The 14,702-nt window shown below is 43.2% G+C and overlaps 1 protein-coding gene across 1 annotated transcript in view; it reads right to left on the bottom strand.

Moving 5' to 3' along the window:
• The window catches only part of LOC112080620 (multiple epidermal growth factor-like domains protein 9), a 72,398-nt gene that overhangs the window by 8,823 nt on the left and 48,873 nt on the right, over positions 1-14,702 (bottom strand). Inside the window, exon 4 of the mRNA XM_024146456.2 lies at positions 5,102-5,251. Coding sequence (XP_024002224.1) covers positions 5,102-5,251 — 150 coding nt within the window. The remainder of the gene's footprint in view (positions 1-5,101; positions 5,252-14,702) is intronic.

The raw sequence follows: 14,702 nt of genomic DNA, 5'->3' as shown, positions 1-14,702 counted from the left end.
AGTTAAATGACAGAGACGGGGAGTTGGATCCATCAATAGATACTAAAAAGATTGAATGAAGACTGAACGGTGCTAAAACAGCTGTGACGCTTCCACATCAAGGACAATCTAGGTACATCTAATATATTGTGCCATTATATAGGTAGAGTATGAAGGACAAGAGTGAATCAATTGCCATTAAAGGTGGTGGTAAGCAATTCAACAATTTGATGGTATACTGTGACATGCAATAACTTTAAAAAGGTCCAATGCAGCCATTTTTATCTCAATGTCAAATCATTTCTGGGTAGCAATTAAGTATCTTACTGTGACGGTTATCAATTTATTTATAATTTTTAATATGTGGTTCTCAGCCAAGAGCAATTTCTCAAGCAAGAATTTAGCTAGGACTGTCTGGGAGTGGTCTGACCGGGGAGGGAGAGTGGTCTGACCGGGGAGGGGGCGAGTGGTCTGACCGGGGAGGGGAGTGGTCTGACCGGGGAGGCGAGAGTGGTCTGACCGGGGAGGGAGAGTGGTCTGACCGGGGAGGGGGGATGGTCTGACTGGGGAGGGAGAAGTGGCTCTGGACTGCGGGAGGGGAAGTGGTCGGACTTGGGGAGGGGAAGTGGTGTCTGACTGGGGAGGGGAACTGTCTGACTGGGGAGGGGAAGTGGTCTGACTGGGGAGGGGAAGTGGTCTGACTGGGGAGGGGGAAACTGAAAACTAGCTGTTATTGGCTGAGAGGTTTGGAACTCTTTTTCTTATTGATCCATAAACTAATTTACAGCCTGGTGATGTCACCAGGCAGGGCAAGACTCCATCCCACCAAAACAGGCTGAAATTTCAGGTGGTCTTTTCAAACAGCTCTTACACTAAAAGGGCATTATTATCCTTTCCACAATTTCACAGTATTATTTCAAAATCAAGTTTTTGACTGCACCTTGCCTTTAAATATACCAATCTAAGCAATTCAAAATCCTTAAAAAAAAGTAGGCTAAAATCATCATAATACCTTCAAACCAAGTAGTTTAATGACACAATCCCTGGCAGAGTTGCTATTCCTCAAAGTGGTTGTGTAATAACTTGGTTTGAATTACTTGAGAGATGGCACGCCTATAGTCTGAACAGCATTCCAGGGCAGTGACTAAGTAACACATTGGAACTGTCTCTCTTCGCCCATAGACTAATTTTAAGGTATGATTTAAAAAATATATTTTATCATGTGTGAACTATCCCATTAATCCTGAGTTCATATGCAAACTCTCATAACCCAGATTAGGCAAACTCCTGAACTAAAAAGCCTGCTCAGTGGAAAATCTAAATCTCCAGCGAAAATGCTTTTCAAGTCATTCCATGAATGGCCTTATGAGCAGGGGCGCAACTTTGGTTTTAGAAGTGGAGGGGACATAATATTTTTTTTCTCTCGGATAAACACTCCAAAACTGCCTACCTGACCGCTCGGAGGCGTTCGCATGGTCCTAAAGCACACAGTAGCCTCATTTGTATCACATTCCAATGATAAAACTGGTAGGGGGCACAAAAATGCAATTTCAGAATGTGGAGGGGCCTGGTGAAAGTTGCACCCCTGCTTATGAGCACAACCTGTGTGTATTTAATCCACTTTTTATCCTTGTGCAGAAGGTCACTAATTGCCTACTTACCCTGCAGTCCAAACACAGAGCACTTAATCACTGTGAAATGGCTACTTTTGCAGTCTCTCCTTCACAAGAAGGAAGCATCAGGAGTAATTTCAAGGAGGATAAGATGTATATTGGATGCATTTATCACTTTGATAGATGACTTAAGCCTGCTTGTAAGAGAATCGTTCTGCAGGGCAGTGATCCCTACAGAGTGCCATCTCCTTCTAGAGAAAACTACTTTAAAATCAGGGATTGCTAAATAAACCTTGTCGTTAATTGGGGCTAAAGTTATAAGGCTTCATAAAATGAAACAAACCCCCAAAGGCTATGGTGGGGAAGGCTATTTGATTGGTAGGTGGTAGATTATGGTGAGAAGATGGCCTGGGATCACCAGACAGAATTTTGCTTCGCTAAATATCAGTCTAGAATAGGTCTTAAAGAGAAAACAGATCAGAAAACACCCGGTCTGATCAGTGTCCTCTAAAGAGCCTTTATCTCAAGTATGTTATACAGCATGAACAGGAGTGGACCACACAGAGAGGGGAGGAGAGAGAGAGGGGGGAGAAATGATAAAACATACACAGACCACAAATTCCAATTGGCTATACTTAAACACTAACATCATCCTCAGTTCTGGAATTCTCCCCAATATTTGGAACCAAGGACTGATCATCCCAATCCACAAAAGTGAAGACAAATTTGACCCCAATACCAACCATGGGATATGAGTCAACAACAACCTTGGGAATATCCTCTACATCATCATTAACAACAGACTCGTACATTTCCTCAGTGAAAACAATGTACTGAGCAAATGTCAAAAGTATGTGGAGGTCAGGGTTCTGTGCAGGCCAGTCAAGATTTCCCTTCACTGGAACTAAGGGGGATAGCCCAAACCATGAAAAACAGTCCCAGACCATTATTCATTCCTCTTCCACCAAACTTTACAGTTGGCACTATGCATTCGGGGAGGTAGTGTTCTCGTGGCATCCGCCAAACCCAGATTCGGCCGTCGAACTGCCAGACGGTGAAGCATAATTCATTACTCCAGAGAACCCGTTTCCACTGCTCCAGAGTCCAATGGCGGCGAGCTTTACACCACTCCAGCCGTTGCTTGGCAATGCGCATGGTGATCTTAGGCTTGTGTGCGGCTGCTCGGCATTGGAAACCCATTTCATGAAGCTCCTAACGTTGCTTCCAGGGGCATTTTCGTAGTGAGTGTGCGCTTCAGCACTCGGCGGTCCCGTTCTGTGAGCTTGTGTGGCCTACCACTTCGTAGCTGAGCCGTTACAGCTCTAGCAGGGCAGAAATTTGATGAACTGACTTGTTGGAAAGGTGGCATCCTATGACGGTGCCACGTTGAAAGTCACTGAGGTCTTCAGTATGGCCATTCTACTGCCAATGTTTGTCTATGGAGATTGTATGGCTGTGTGCTAGATTTTACACACCTGTCAGCAACGGTGTGGCTGAAATAGCCGAATCCACTAATTTGAAGGGGTGTCCACATACCTTTGTATTTATAGTGTATCAATGAATTGGCGGGGGCACTAGAACAGCATGCAGCACCCGGCCTCAACCTACTAGAATCTGAAGTCAAACGTCTTCTGTTTGCTGATGATCTGGTGCTTCTGTCTGCAACCAAGGAGGGCCTACAGCAGCACTTAGATCTTCTGCACAGATTCTGCCAGACCTGGGCCCTGACAGTAAATCTCAGTAATACAAAAATATTGGTGTTCCAAAAAAGGTCCAGTTTCCAGGACCACAAATACAAATTCCATCTAGACACCATTGCCCTAGAGCATACAAAAAAACTATACCAACCTCGGCCTAAACATCAGCACCACAGGTAATTTCCACAAATCTGTGAACGATCTGAGAGACAAGGCAAGAAGGGCCTTCTACGTCATCAAATGGAAAATAAAATTTGACATCCCAATTAGGATCTGGCTATAAATACTTGAATCAGTTATAGAACCCATTTACCTTTATGGTTGTGAGGTCTGGGGTCCGCTCACCAACCAAGAATTAACACAAATATGACAAACACCAAATTGAGACTGCAACAACATCCTCCATGTACAATGTAAAACACCAAATAATGCATGCAGAGCAGAATTAGGCCGATACCCGCTAATGATCAAAATCCAGTAAAAAGTAGTTCCAATTCTACAACCACCTAAAAGGAAGCGATTCCCAAACCTGCCATAACCTACAGAGAGATGAACCTGGAGAAGAGTCCCCTAAGCAAGCTGGTCCTGGGGCTCTGTTCACAAACACAAACAGACCCCTCAGAGCCCTAGGACAGCAACACATTTAAATTAACCAAAAAAACTGAGTCAACTGGAATGCTATTTGGCCCTAAACAGAGTACACAGTGGAAGAATACCAGAACACCGTGACTGACCCAAAATTAAGGAAAGCTTTGACTATATTTAGAGACTCTGTGAGCCTTGCTATTGAGAAAGGCCGTCGAAGGCAGACTTGGCGCTCAACAGAAAACAGGCTATGTGCACACTGCCCACAAAATGAGGTGGAAACTGAGCTGTACTTCTGCTAATCTCCTGCCAAATGTATGACCATATTAGCAACACATATTACCCTCAGATTACACAGACCCACCATTTTGATAAACTCCCAGATCTATTAGGTGAAATACCACAGCAGCAAGATTTGTGACCTGTTGCCACAAGAAATGGTCAACTAGTGAAGAACAAACCCCATTGTAAATACAACCTATATTTATGTTTATTTATTGTACCTTTTGTAACTATTTACACATCGTTACAACACTGTACATGGCCATAATATGACATTTGAAACATATCTTTTGTGAGTGTAATGTTTACTGTTAATTTCTAACTGTTTATTGCACTTTAAAAAAATTATCTATTAAAAATAATAAATCCCGTTGAATTGAATAGAGACGGGGGGGGGGGGGGGGGGGGGGTGATAGAGGGAGGGGAGAGAGAGAAGGTGAGAGAGAGAAGGTGAGAGAGAGATCTCCACTGAGATAAAAACACACCACTCTGGCATGGAACAACTGACTGTACTGACAGAAAACAAGCTATTACAACCAGGGCTATTACAACACTTGCGAACATGATGAAACATTGAAAATGTTGAAATTGTTCTCATAGATGTGGTTTGTTAACAAATCTCAATAGGAAACAGAAAATGGACTAAGAGGGGGATAGAACATTGGTCCTTTACTGAATCCTAAACCTTCTCTAGTCAAAAGGATCTAAACTCTGCTGTGTGTTAGTACAAGATGTCTGTCGAAAATTATAATGGCTGCTTCTTGGCAGCTACTATTACATAATTAAGCCAGTTAGTCAGTCTTGTAAACCAAAACAAATGTAGGGGCACTTCCCGCTTTGGCCTCCCTGCTTCCTGCCCACAAAGGGGAGAGACACAGCCAGCCAGAGTTGGCAGAGTTATTAAATGAGGTGGTGGTCAGTGGCGGAGTAGATTCGGAGACTCACCAAGGTGGCAGCTGCCAGAAGAGGTGACGCTGGAGCAGGGGCAGGGGACGCAGACTTCAGTAAGGGCAGCGTCGGGCCTCCGGTAGAAATTATACTTGCATTCCTCACAGCCGGGTCCTTTGGTGTTCCCTTGGCAGTTCAAGCAGATGCCTGAGAGAAAAAGAGGAGGGACAAGGGGTTAAGTAAACAGTTGACTGTGCTGACTGACACAGTGTTGAGCGACTGAGGTAGAGTCACAAGGGTAGAAGGGCGGAAGTGGCGCTAGTGCGCAGGGCAGTGGAGAGTGAGTTTCTGACTGAGTTGGAAAAAGACAGGCAGAGGGTTGTAAAAAAACTCAGCCGGGTAACTGGAAGTGCAAAAGAGTTAATGTGACTGCAAAGCTCAGAGGACCAGGAAGTGACTCTGTAGGGGGAGGAACAGTGTTCAAACTGTGTATACTTTCTAGGGCTGACCCCATTTAGTAAACTGGTCGATTGTTTGGTCAAGAGGCTTTACATTTTATTTTATTTTATAATAATAATAATAAATTGTGCAGTTGTAAATATATCATAGCACACGAGACACCTGTTTGATTTGCGCCTGTCTCAGTGGACTAATCCATTGAGAAGGCTGCGGGCATGACACAGTCCAAGAATAATGGCAGTGTGGCTCAGATGCAGAAGGGACTTCTCCCTCCAGAATGCGCTGTCTCCCGCCATTTCCTGTGTATTCATTGTTTCATAACTTCATTGGTGTGCATGGTTTGTTGTGTCTATCAATTCCCCATAACATATATCACCAGTAGTAGCCTACATTTACCGTTAATTCCAATCATTTCTAATCTGCAATGTTTGTTTGGATACAATAATTTGTTAATGCATTCAATATATTATTATTACAGTCGTTTACCGTTGTCATTGTCGGAGTGGACATTATGTTTGCAGAACTCACAACCTATGCTACACTTGTGAGAAACAAGTTTTTTTTATTTCATTCCATTTACAAGTTGTCAATTTATTCATGGTCTTTTGTTTGAAATGCGCCCGTCAATATTGAGTAAGGACTCACACCTGATTACGCATATAGAAGTAGGACTAGTATACCTGGCCTGCGCGCAAATGTAGGCCTATACATGTGCTGATTTGGGGTTGTCTGATAGTATTTGCGATTGTCTTAATTTACCACCAATAATAAACTGTGGAGCTCCTCAAAGAAAGGTTTTCACCTCAAAGAGCAAGTAAACAAAGTCGGTTTTTAGAATCAATTGAGAATGTCAATAGTTCCTCAAAGTATTTAAAACATATTTCCAGCTCTCTCCCTTTCTATAACCACTCAGCATGAAAGGGCAAAATGTAATGCTCTGATCCAGTGGAAACGTCATAAAATACCTGATTACTTCTTATCCCTTGCATAAATTGCCTACAGCTGTCTATCCAGAGCTCACTGGTGCAGGAAACTCTTCAGGGCCCAGAATATTTTATACAATGTTGCAATTTTGCTAGTGCCAGTCTCTTGCCACCTAGTTGATACAATGTTTCAAGTTTGTTGCAGACAGGCCATGGGTATCAAATGTGATTGATAGGATATTCATTTTTATTAGGACATTTTCTACCTGCAGGCTGCAATGTTTTTATTTGTTGGCTTTATGTAGGCTATTTTTACAAAGTTGGCAATGGCAATAAAAGTTACCTTTAGATTTGTATAATTCTCATTTAGATAGAATGTAGATTAACCATAGACAATGATTGAGATACAAAGACTATTATACATTTAATGAAACTGTTCCATGAAAAGTTGCATAGGAAAATCATAACTGGCATGCAGATGGGTAGAAATGTTAAGCTAAATTGGCAATCCAAATGGAAAAGGTTGTTGACTGCTGGTGTAGCCTATTACCAGCAACTTCAAGACCTTAATCTCTGGCTTCGTCAAGTAATTTGTGGGTCTTAATTATTTAATCAAACAGTGTGGTTAAAGCATCAGAAAAGTTCAGTAGCCTACATAGAGTTTATTTTATTAAAAACACATAGGGTGTGTCTATATATAGAAAAATACGTTTTAATTTTGTCCAATCGATTTGTCGAAAGACAAGACACGGGGACAGCCCTAGTGCTTTCATTATGATCCCAACAGGAGAACTTCTATAATGTTACATACAGTCTGAACATAAACTAGCCTACAGAATATGGCAAGTATAGGCAGTACTGAGTAACAAGAATTTTCCCACAAAGTAACAGTCATTTTCAAGGTGAAATGGAATTTCTTGGGAAATACTGGATTTTTACATATGTTTCCCCCTTCATAAGAGACGGTGATATAATAAGTGAACCTAATCAAATTAACATAATCACTTAGTGATGAGCTGTTGAAACAAGCCAGCCATGCTATAGGCCTGATATTTCCCCTCACAGGCATTCCACTACAACTCAAATCTAAAATTGATCTATTGTTTTATTCTAAGGACCCCATTAAACTTAAAACTGTAAAATTACATTATTTGCTAGAAGCCAGAAAGCATCTCAACTACGAGGAGCAAGTAGCATGCTAAATTAGCATTGTTAGCAGTAGCGTGTTTAGGTTACTCGCCACCCGTCATGCCGACGGCGGTTCAGTGCTTATGCACCTTTTTCACCACAACAAATCCCTCTGCTAATATATATCTATTTAACACCTGATTGCTTCGTGACAGTTGGCCTTATCTGACTGACCTAATTGTGGACAGGATGACGCCATTGTAGACAGGTATATTGATTTGGACAGAGGCTTGGCAACAGCCACATGATTTCATGCTACTCAATCAGGCCACTGCTTTCAACATAGGGCTAAGCCGCACAGCAGTGGCTGGTGAGGTGGTGGGATTACAATTTTCTGTTGCTCTTGAAAGTGAATTAATGCCAATAGAAAAACCCACATCAGTTGAAGTCGTAAAGCTGAACAGCTGGCTCGGGAAAAGTTTTGCTCTTTGGGCTCTATGGACCCCCTAAACCAATAGCAGTCGTTTTTAGTGTCAGACTTTGCAGTTAGTTTACTCAGTTGAGCTCTGTATATATCAGAACATTTTATTTCGCCTGGTGTGCCAGGGGACAGGGTTTGCATGCGAGGGACTTTTTAATTGGTTCCATTGCAACATGCAAGCTCAATCAAGCACCACTAGAGTAGACTACATATACAAAAGTATGTGGACACGCCTTCAAATTAGCAGATTTGGCTATTTCAGTCAAACCTGTTGCTGACAGCCATGCAATCTCCATAGACAAATATTGGCAGTAGAATGTCCTTACCGAAGAGCTCAGTGACTTTAAACATGGCACCGTCATAGGATGCCACCTTTCCAACAAGTTAGTTCGTCAAATTTCTGCCCTGCTAGAGCTGCCCTGGTCAACTGTAAGTGCTGTTATTGTGAAGTGGAAATGTCTCGGAGCAACAAAGGCTCAGCCTTGAAGTGGTAGGCCATACAAGCTCCCAGAACGGGACCACCAAGTGCTGAAGCGCGTAGAGCATAAAAATGGTCGGTCCTCAGCTGCAACATTCACTAGAGTTCCAAACTGCCTCTGGAAGCAATGTCAGCACAAGAGCTTCATGAAATGGGTTTCCATGGAAGAGCAGCCGCACACAAGCCTAAGATCACCATGCACATTGCCAAGCATTGGCTGGAGTGGTGTAAAGCTCGCCGCCATTGGACTCTGGAGCAGTGGAAACGCGTTCCCTGGAGTGATGAATCACACTTCATCTGGCAGTCCGACGGATTAATCTGGGTTTGGCAGATGACAGGAGAACGCTACATGGCCAAATGCATAGTGCCAACTGTAAAGTTTGGTGGAGGAGGAATAATGGTCTGGGACTGTTTTTCATGGTTCGGGCTAGGACCCTTAATTCCAGTGGAGGGAAATCTTAACGCTACAGCATACAATGACTTTTGAGAAGATTCTGTGCTTCAAACTTTGTGGAAACAGTTTGGGGACGGCCCTTTCCAGTTTCAGCATGACAATGCCCCCATGCACAAAGTGAGGTCCATACAGAAATGGTTTGTCGAGATCGGTGTGGAAGAACCTGACTGGCCTACAAAGAGCCCTGACCTCAACATCATTGAAACCTTTGGGATGAATTGGAACACGGACTGCGAGCCAGGCTTAATCACCCAAAATCAGTGCCCGACCTTACTAATGCTCTTCTGGCTGAATGGAAGCAAGCCCCGCAGCAATATTCCAACATCTAGCGGAAAGCCTTCCCAGAAGAGTGGAGGCTGTTATAGTAGCAAAAGGGGACCAACTCCATATTAATGCCCAGGATTTTGGAATGAGATGTTCGACGAGCAAGTGTCCACATCCCTTTGGTCATGTACTGTATTTGAAATTATTTCAAATAAACTCAGCAAAAAAGGAAACGTCCCTTTTTCAGGACCCTGTCTTTCAAAGATAATTTGTAAAAATCCAAATAACTTCACAAATCTTCATTGTAAAGGGTTTAACATCTGTTTCCCATGCTTGTTCAATGAACCATAAACAATTAATGAACATGCACCTGTGGAACGGTCGTTCAGACACTAACAGCTTACAGACGGTAGGCAATTAAGGTCACAGTTATGAAAACTTAGGACACTAAARAGGCCTTTCTACTGACTCTGAAAAACACCAAAAGAAAGATGCCCAGGGTCTCTGTTCATCTGCATGAACGTGCCTTAGGCATGCTGCAAGGAGGCATGAGGACTGCAGATGTGGCCAGGGCAATAAATTGCCATGTCCGTACAGCGCTACAGGGAGACAGGACGGACAGCTGATCGTCCTCGCAGTGGCAGACCACGTGTAACAACACCTGCACATTATCGGAACATCCGAACATCACACCTGCGGGACAGGTACAGGATGGCAACAACAACTGCCCGAGTTACACCAGGAACGCACAATCCCTCCATCAGTGCTCAGACTGTCCGCAATAGGCAAATCCACCGCCGTTGGACCAGACAGGACTGGCAAAAAGTGCTCTTCACTGACGAGTCACATTTTTGTCTCACCAGGGGTGACGGTCAGATTCGCGTCCATCGTCGAAGGAATGAGCGTTACACCGAGGCCTGTACTCTGGAGCGGGATCGATTTGGAGGTGGAGGGTCCGTCATGGTTTGGGGTGGTGTGTCATTGTATGGAATCTCAACGCTGTGCGTTACAGGGAAGACATCCTCCTCCCTCATGTGGTACCCTTCCTGCAGGCTCATCCTGACATGACCCTCCAGCATGACAATGCCACCAGCTATACTGCTCGTTCTGTGCGTGATTTCCTGCAAGATAGGAATGTCAGTGTTCTGCCATGGCCAGCGAAGAGCCCGGATCTCAATCCCATTGAGCACGTCTGGGACCTGTTGGATCGGAGGGTGAGGGCTAGGGCTAGGGCCATTCCCCCCAGAAATGTCTGGGAACTTGCAGGTGCCTTGGTGGAAGAGTGGGGTAACATCTCACAGCAAGCACTAGCAAATCTGGTGCAGTCCATGAGGAGGAGATGCACTGCAGTACTTAATGCAGCTGGTGGCCACACCAGATACTGACTGTTACTTTTGATTTTGACCCCCCCTTTGTTCAGGGACACATTATTCCATTTCTGTTAGTCACATGTCTATGGAACTTGTTCAGTTTATGTCTCAGTTGTTGAATATTGTTATGTTCATACAAATATTTACACATGTTAAGTTTGCTGAAAATAAACGCAGTTGACAGTGAGAGGATGTTTCTTTTTTTGCAGAGTTTAGTAGTTGAACCCACATCTGGTATTTTGGCTTACATAGTTAGTCCTACTATGCCAATGTCATTGCGTGTGGTGATGGAGACCACAGGTTATAGCTGTAGTATATTTAAAGTACAGTAGTGGGAGTACATTACACCGCTGTGCAACCTCCTTCCCTGGTCCTCTACCTCACATTGAGGCTGTAGTTTCACTAATTTCTCTTTGACCACTCCCACTTGTCTCAAAAAGATAAGGTTTAGACCATATTAAATAGCGCTTATCAGATATTGTGTTGCTTCCCTCAAGATGGTTTTGAATCCGTTTTTAATGTATATGTCTTGTACACACAGGTGGTGTTTTAATGTTTTTAAGGGAAATGCTTAAGAATAACATTATATTACTATTATTATCGCAGTGTCTTGTTCACATCTGCACACCTGTCATTCTGATATTGTCCTCCATGGTAGGCTCTAACTGGTAGCATCAGTCGGGTGGCAGGTAGCCTAGTGATCAATGAGTTGGAGCCAGCAACCGGAGGTTTGCCAGTTCAAATCCCGGGTTCATCGGGAAAAATCTGTCGGGACGTGAGCTGGCAACCAGAGGGTTTCTGGTATCAAATCCTAGATGCCATTGCCTGCCGTTGTGTCCTTGAGCAAGGCACTTAACCCCCCACAACAGCCCCCTGCAACTCTCAAAAAACCTGTATGTGTATGTATGTGTGCCTTTCTGAGGGGTTGAATTACAAGCGGAATTACAGTTTGACCTTGAGTTCAATTGACCAATAAAGTGATCTTAAAATCAGTAGGTTTTTACAATGGCAAACCATTCTGAGATTTTGTTTGATCATGGCAAGAAAATGCCTGTGTAAATACCGCAATGGAGGTTCGATTGCTTTGAGCTTTCAGTCTTGACTACATGAGCTGGGAGGGTGTCGGTCCTACTTCCTCTTCTGTATAGATGCAATTATCATTGTCCAGATCAACACTCACAAAACAGTATCCTTACCATGTCTCTAAATTGATGCATTTCTCTATGTGACAATGCCCAATATACACAGAAAGTCAAAACATGTCCATAATAGTCGTAGACCAGTGATGTGTTATAAAGGACGTTATGAATGACACTGCAACACTCACATGACTGTTATTATGCGTGCCTTGTGTATACCGTAGGGCTGGGTGATACAGTATGGCCGAAATATCATTGAGTTTTTTTAACTTATGGGCGATTCGTGATATACAGTACCTTCGGAAAGTATTCAGACCCCTTGACTTTTTATACGTTTTGTTAGGTTACAGCCTTATTCTAAAATTGATTAAATTGTTTCCCCCTGACATCAATCTACACACAACAATGACAAAGCAAAAAAAAAAAAGTTTGGCTAATTTATAAAAAAAAACTGAAATATCACATTTACATAAGAATTCAGACCCTTTACTCAGTACTTTGTTGAAGCACCTTTGGCAGCGATTACAGCCTCGAGTCTTCCTAGGTAGGACGCCTACAAGCTTCGCACACCTGTATTGGGGAGTTTCTCCCATTCTTCTCTGCAGATCCTCTCAAGCTTTGTCAGGTTGGATGGGGAGCGTTGCTGCACAGCTATTTTCAGGTCTCTCCAGAGATGTTAGATCGGGTTCAAGTCCAGGCTCTGGCTGGGCCACTCAAGGACATTCAGAGACTTGTCCCGAAGCCACTCCTGCAGTGTCTTGGCTGTGTGCTTAGGGTCGTTGTCCTGTTGGAAGGTGAACCTTCGCCCTAATCTGAGGTCCTGAGCGCTCTGGGGCAGGTTTTCTTCAAGGATCTCTGTACATTGCCCCGTTAATCTTTGCCTCGATCTTGAGTAGTCTCCCAGTCCCTGCAGCTGAAAAACATCCCCACAGCATGATGCTGCCACCATGCTTCACCGAAGGGATGGTGCCAGGTTTCCTCCAGACGTGACTCTTGGCATTCAATCTTGGTTTCATCAGACCAGAGAATCTTGTTTCTCATGGTCTGAGAGTCTTTAGGTGCCTTTTGGCAAACTCCAAGCGGGCTCTCATGTGCCTTTTACTGAGGAGTGGCTTATGTCTGGCCACTCTACCATGAAGGCTGCTGGTGGAGTGCTGCAGGGATGGTTGTCCTTCTGGAAGGTTCTCCCATCTCCACAGAGAAACTCTAGAGCTCTGTCAGAATGACAAATCGGGAACTTGGTCACCTCCCTGACCAATGCCCTGCTCCCCTGATTGCTCCGTTTTGCCGGGCGACCAGCTCTAGGAAGAGTCTTGGTGGTTCCAAAGTTCTTCCATTTAAGAATGGGGGCCACTGTGTTCTTGGGAACCTTCAATGCTGCAGAAATGTTTTGTTACCCTTCCCTAGATCTGTGCCTCGACACAATCCTGTCTCGGAGCGCTACGGACAATTCCTTCGACCTCATGGCTTGGTTTTTGGCCTGTGTCCAATCAATTTAATTTATGACAGGTGGACTCCAATCAAGTTGTAGAAACATCTCAAGGATTATTAATGGAAACAGGATGCACCTGAGCTCAATTTCGAGTCTCATATCAAAGGGTCTGAATACCTATGTAAATAAGGAATGTTTTTTATTTTTAATAAATGTGCAAACATTTCCAAAAACCTGTTTTTGCTTTGTCATTATGGGGCATTGTGTGCAGCTTGCTGTGGAAATTGTTTTATTCAATCCATTTCAGAATAAGGCTGTAACGTAACAAAATGTGAAAAAAGTCAAAGGTTCTGAATACTTTCCGAAGGCAATGTATATCTCGATTTTTTAAAATGTTTTCTATAAATTAGCTTTGTTGTACAACTAAAAGTCAAATACACTGCATTTAAAACAGTCATCAATGATCTAATGAATCCAGGGCTTGTGAAATTATACCTAGGCTTAATATAAGCCTTCCACAACCATAAGACCCACTAATAATTGAATTATACTGAACAAAAATATAAAAACAACATGCAACAATTTCAATGATTTTACTGAATTACAGTTCATATAAGGATATGAGTCAATTGAAATAAATGAATTGGGCCCTAATCTATGGACTTCACATGACTGGGCAGGGGCGTAGCCATGGGTGGGCATAGACATACCCACTTGGAAGCCAGGCCCACCCACTGCCTGGTTACACGTGGTCTGCGGTTGTGAGGCCTGTTGGACATAATGCCAAATTCTCTAAAACGACGTTGGAGGCAGCCTATGGTAGAGAAATTAACATTACATTTTCTGGCAACAGCTCTGGTGAACATCGTGCTGTCAGCATGCCAATTGCACGCTCCCTCAAAACGTGAGACATCTGTGGCATTGGGTTGTGTGACAAACTGCACATTTTAGAGTGGCCTTTTATTGTCCCTGATTATAAACTGGGTGGTTCGAGCCCTGAATACTGATTGGCTGACAGCCATGGTATATCAGACCGTATACCATATGGGTATAATAAAACATTATTTTTACTGCTCTAACTACATTGGTGACCATGCGTTACGTTGTGCCTAAGAACAGCCCTTAGCCATGGTATATTGGCCACATACCACACCGCCTCGGACATTATTGCTTAATTAAATCATGCTATTTAATCAGCTTCTTGATATTCCACACCTGTCAGGTGGATGGATTATCTTGGCAAAGGAGAATTGCTCACTAACATGGATGTAAACAAATTTGTGCACAAAATTTGAAATATGCTTCTTGAGCGTATGGAAAATGTCTGGGATATTTCAGCTCATAAAACATGGGACCAACACTTTACATGTTGCGTTTATATTTTTGTTCAATATATTTTATCAAAATAGTTTAAGCTGCTTTTTTGAACCAAGCATAATACACATTCACTTATAGCCCAATTACTAACTTCTTGTAGAAGGCATTATAGGAAATTAACACAGGTCTTATAAACAATCTCTCAAGCACAAG

This window comes from Salvelinus sp. IW2-2015, unplaced genomic scaffold (assembly GCF_002910315.2).
Source record: "Salvelinus sp. IW2-2015 unplaced genomic scaffold, ASM291031v2 Un_scaffold16393, whole genome shotgun sequence".
NCBI lineage: Eukaryota > Metazoa > Chordata > Actinopteri > Salmoniformes > Salmonidae > Salvelinus > Salvelinus sp. IW2-2015.
Note: the sequence above shows the minus strand (reverse complement) of the source record. Positions and strands in the feature narration are given on the sequence as shown.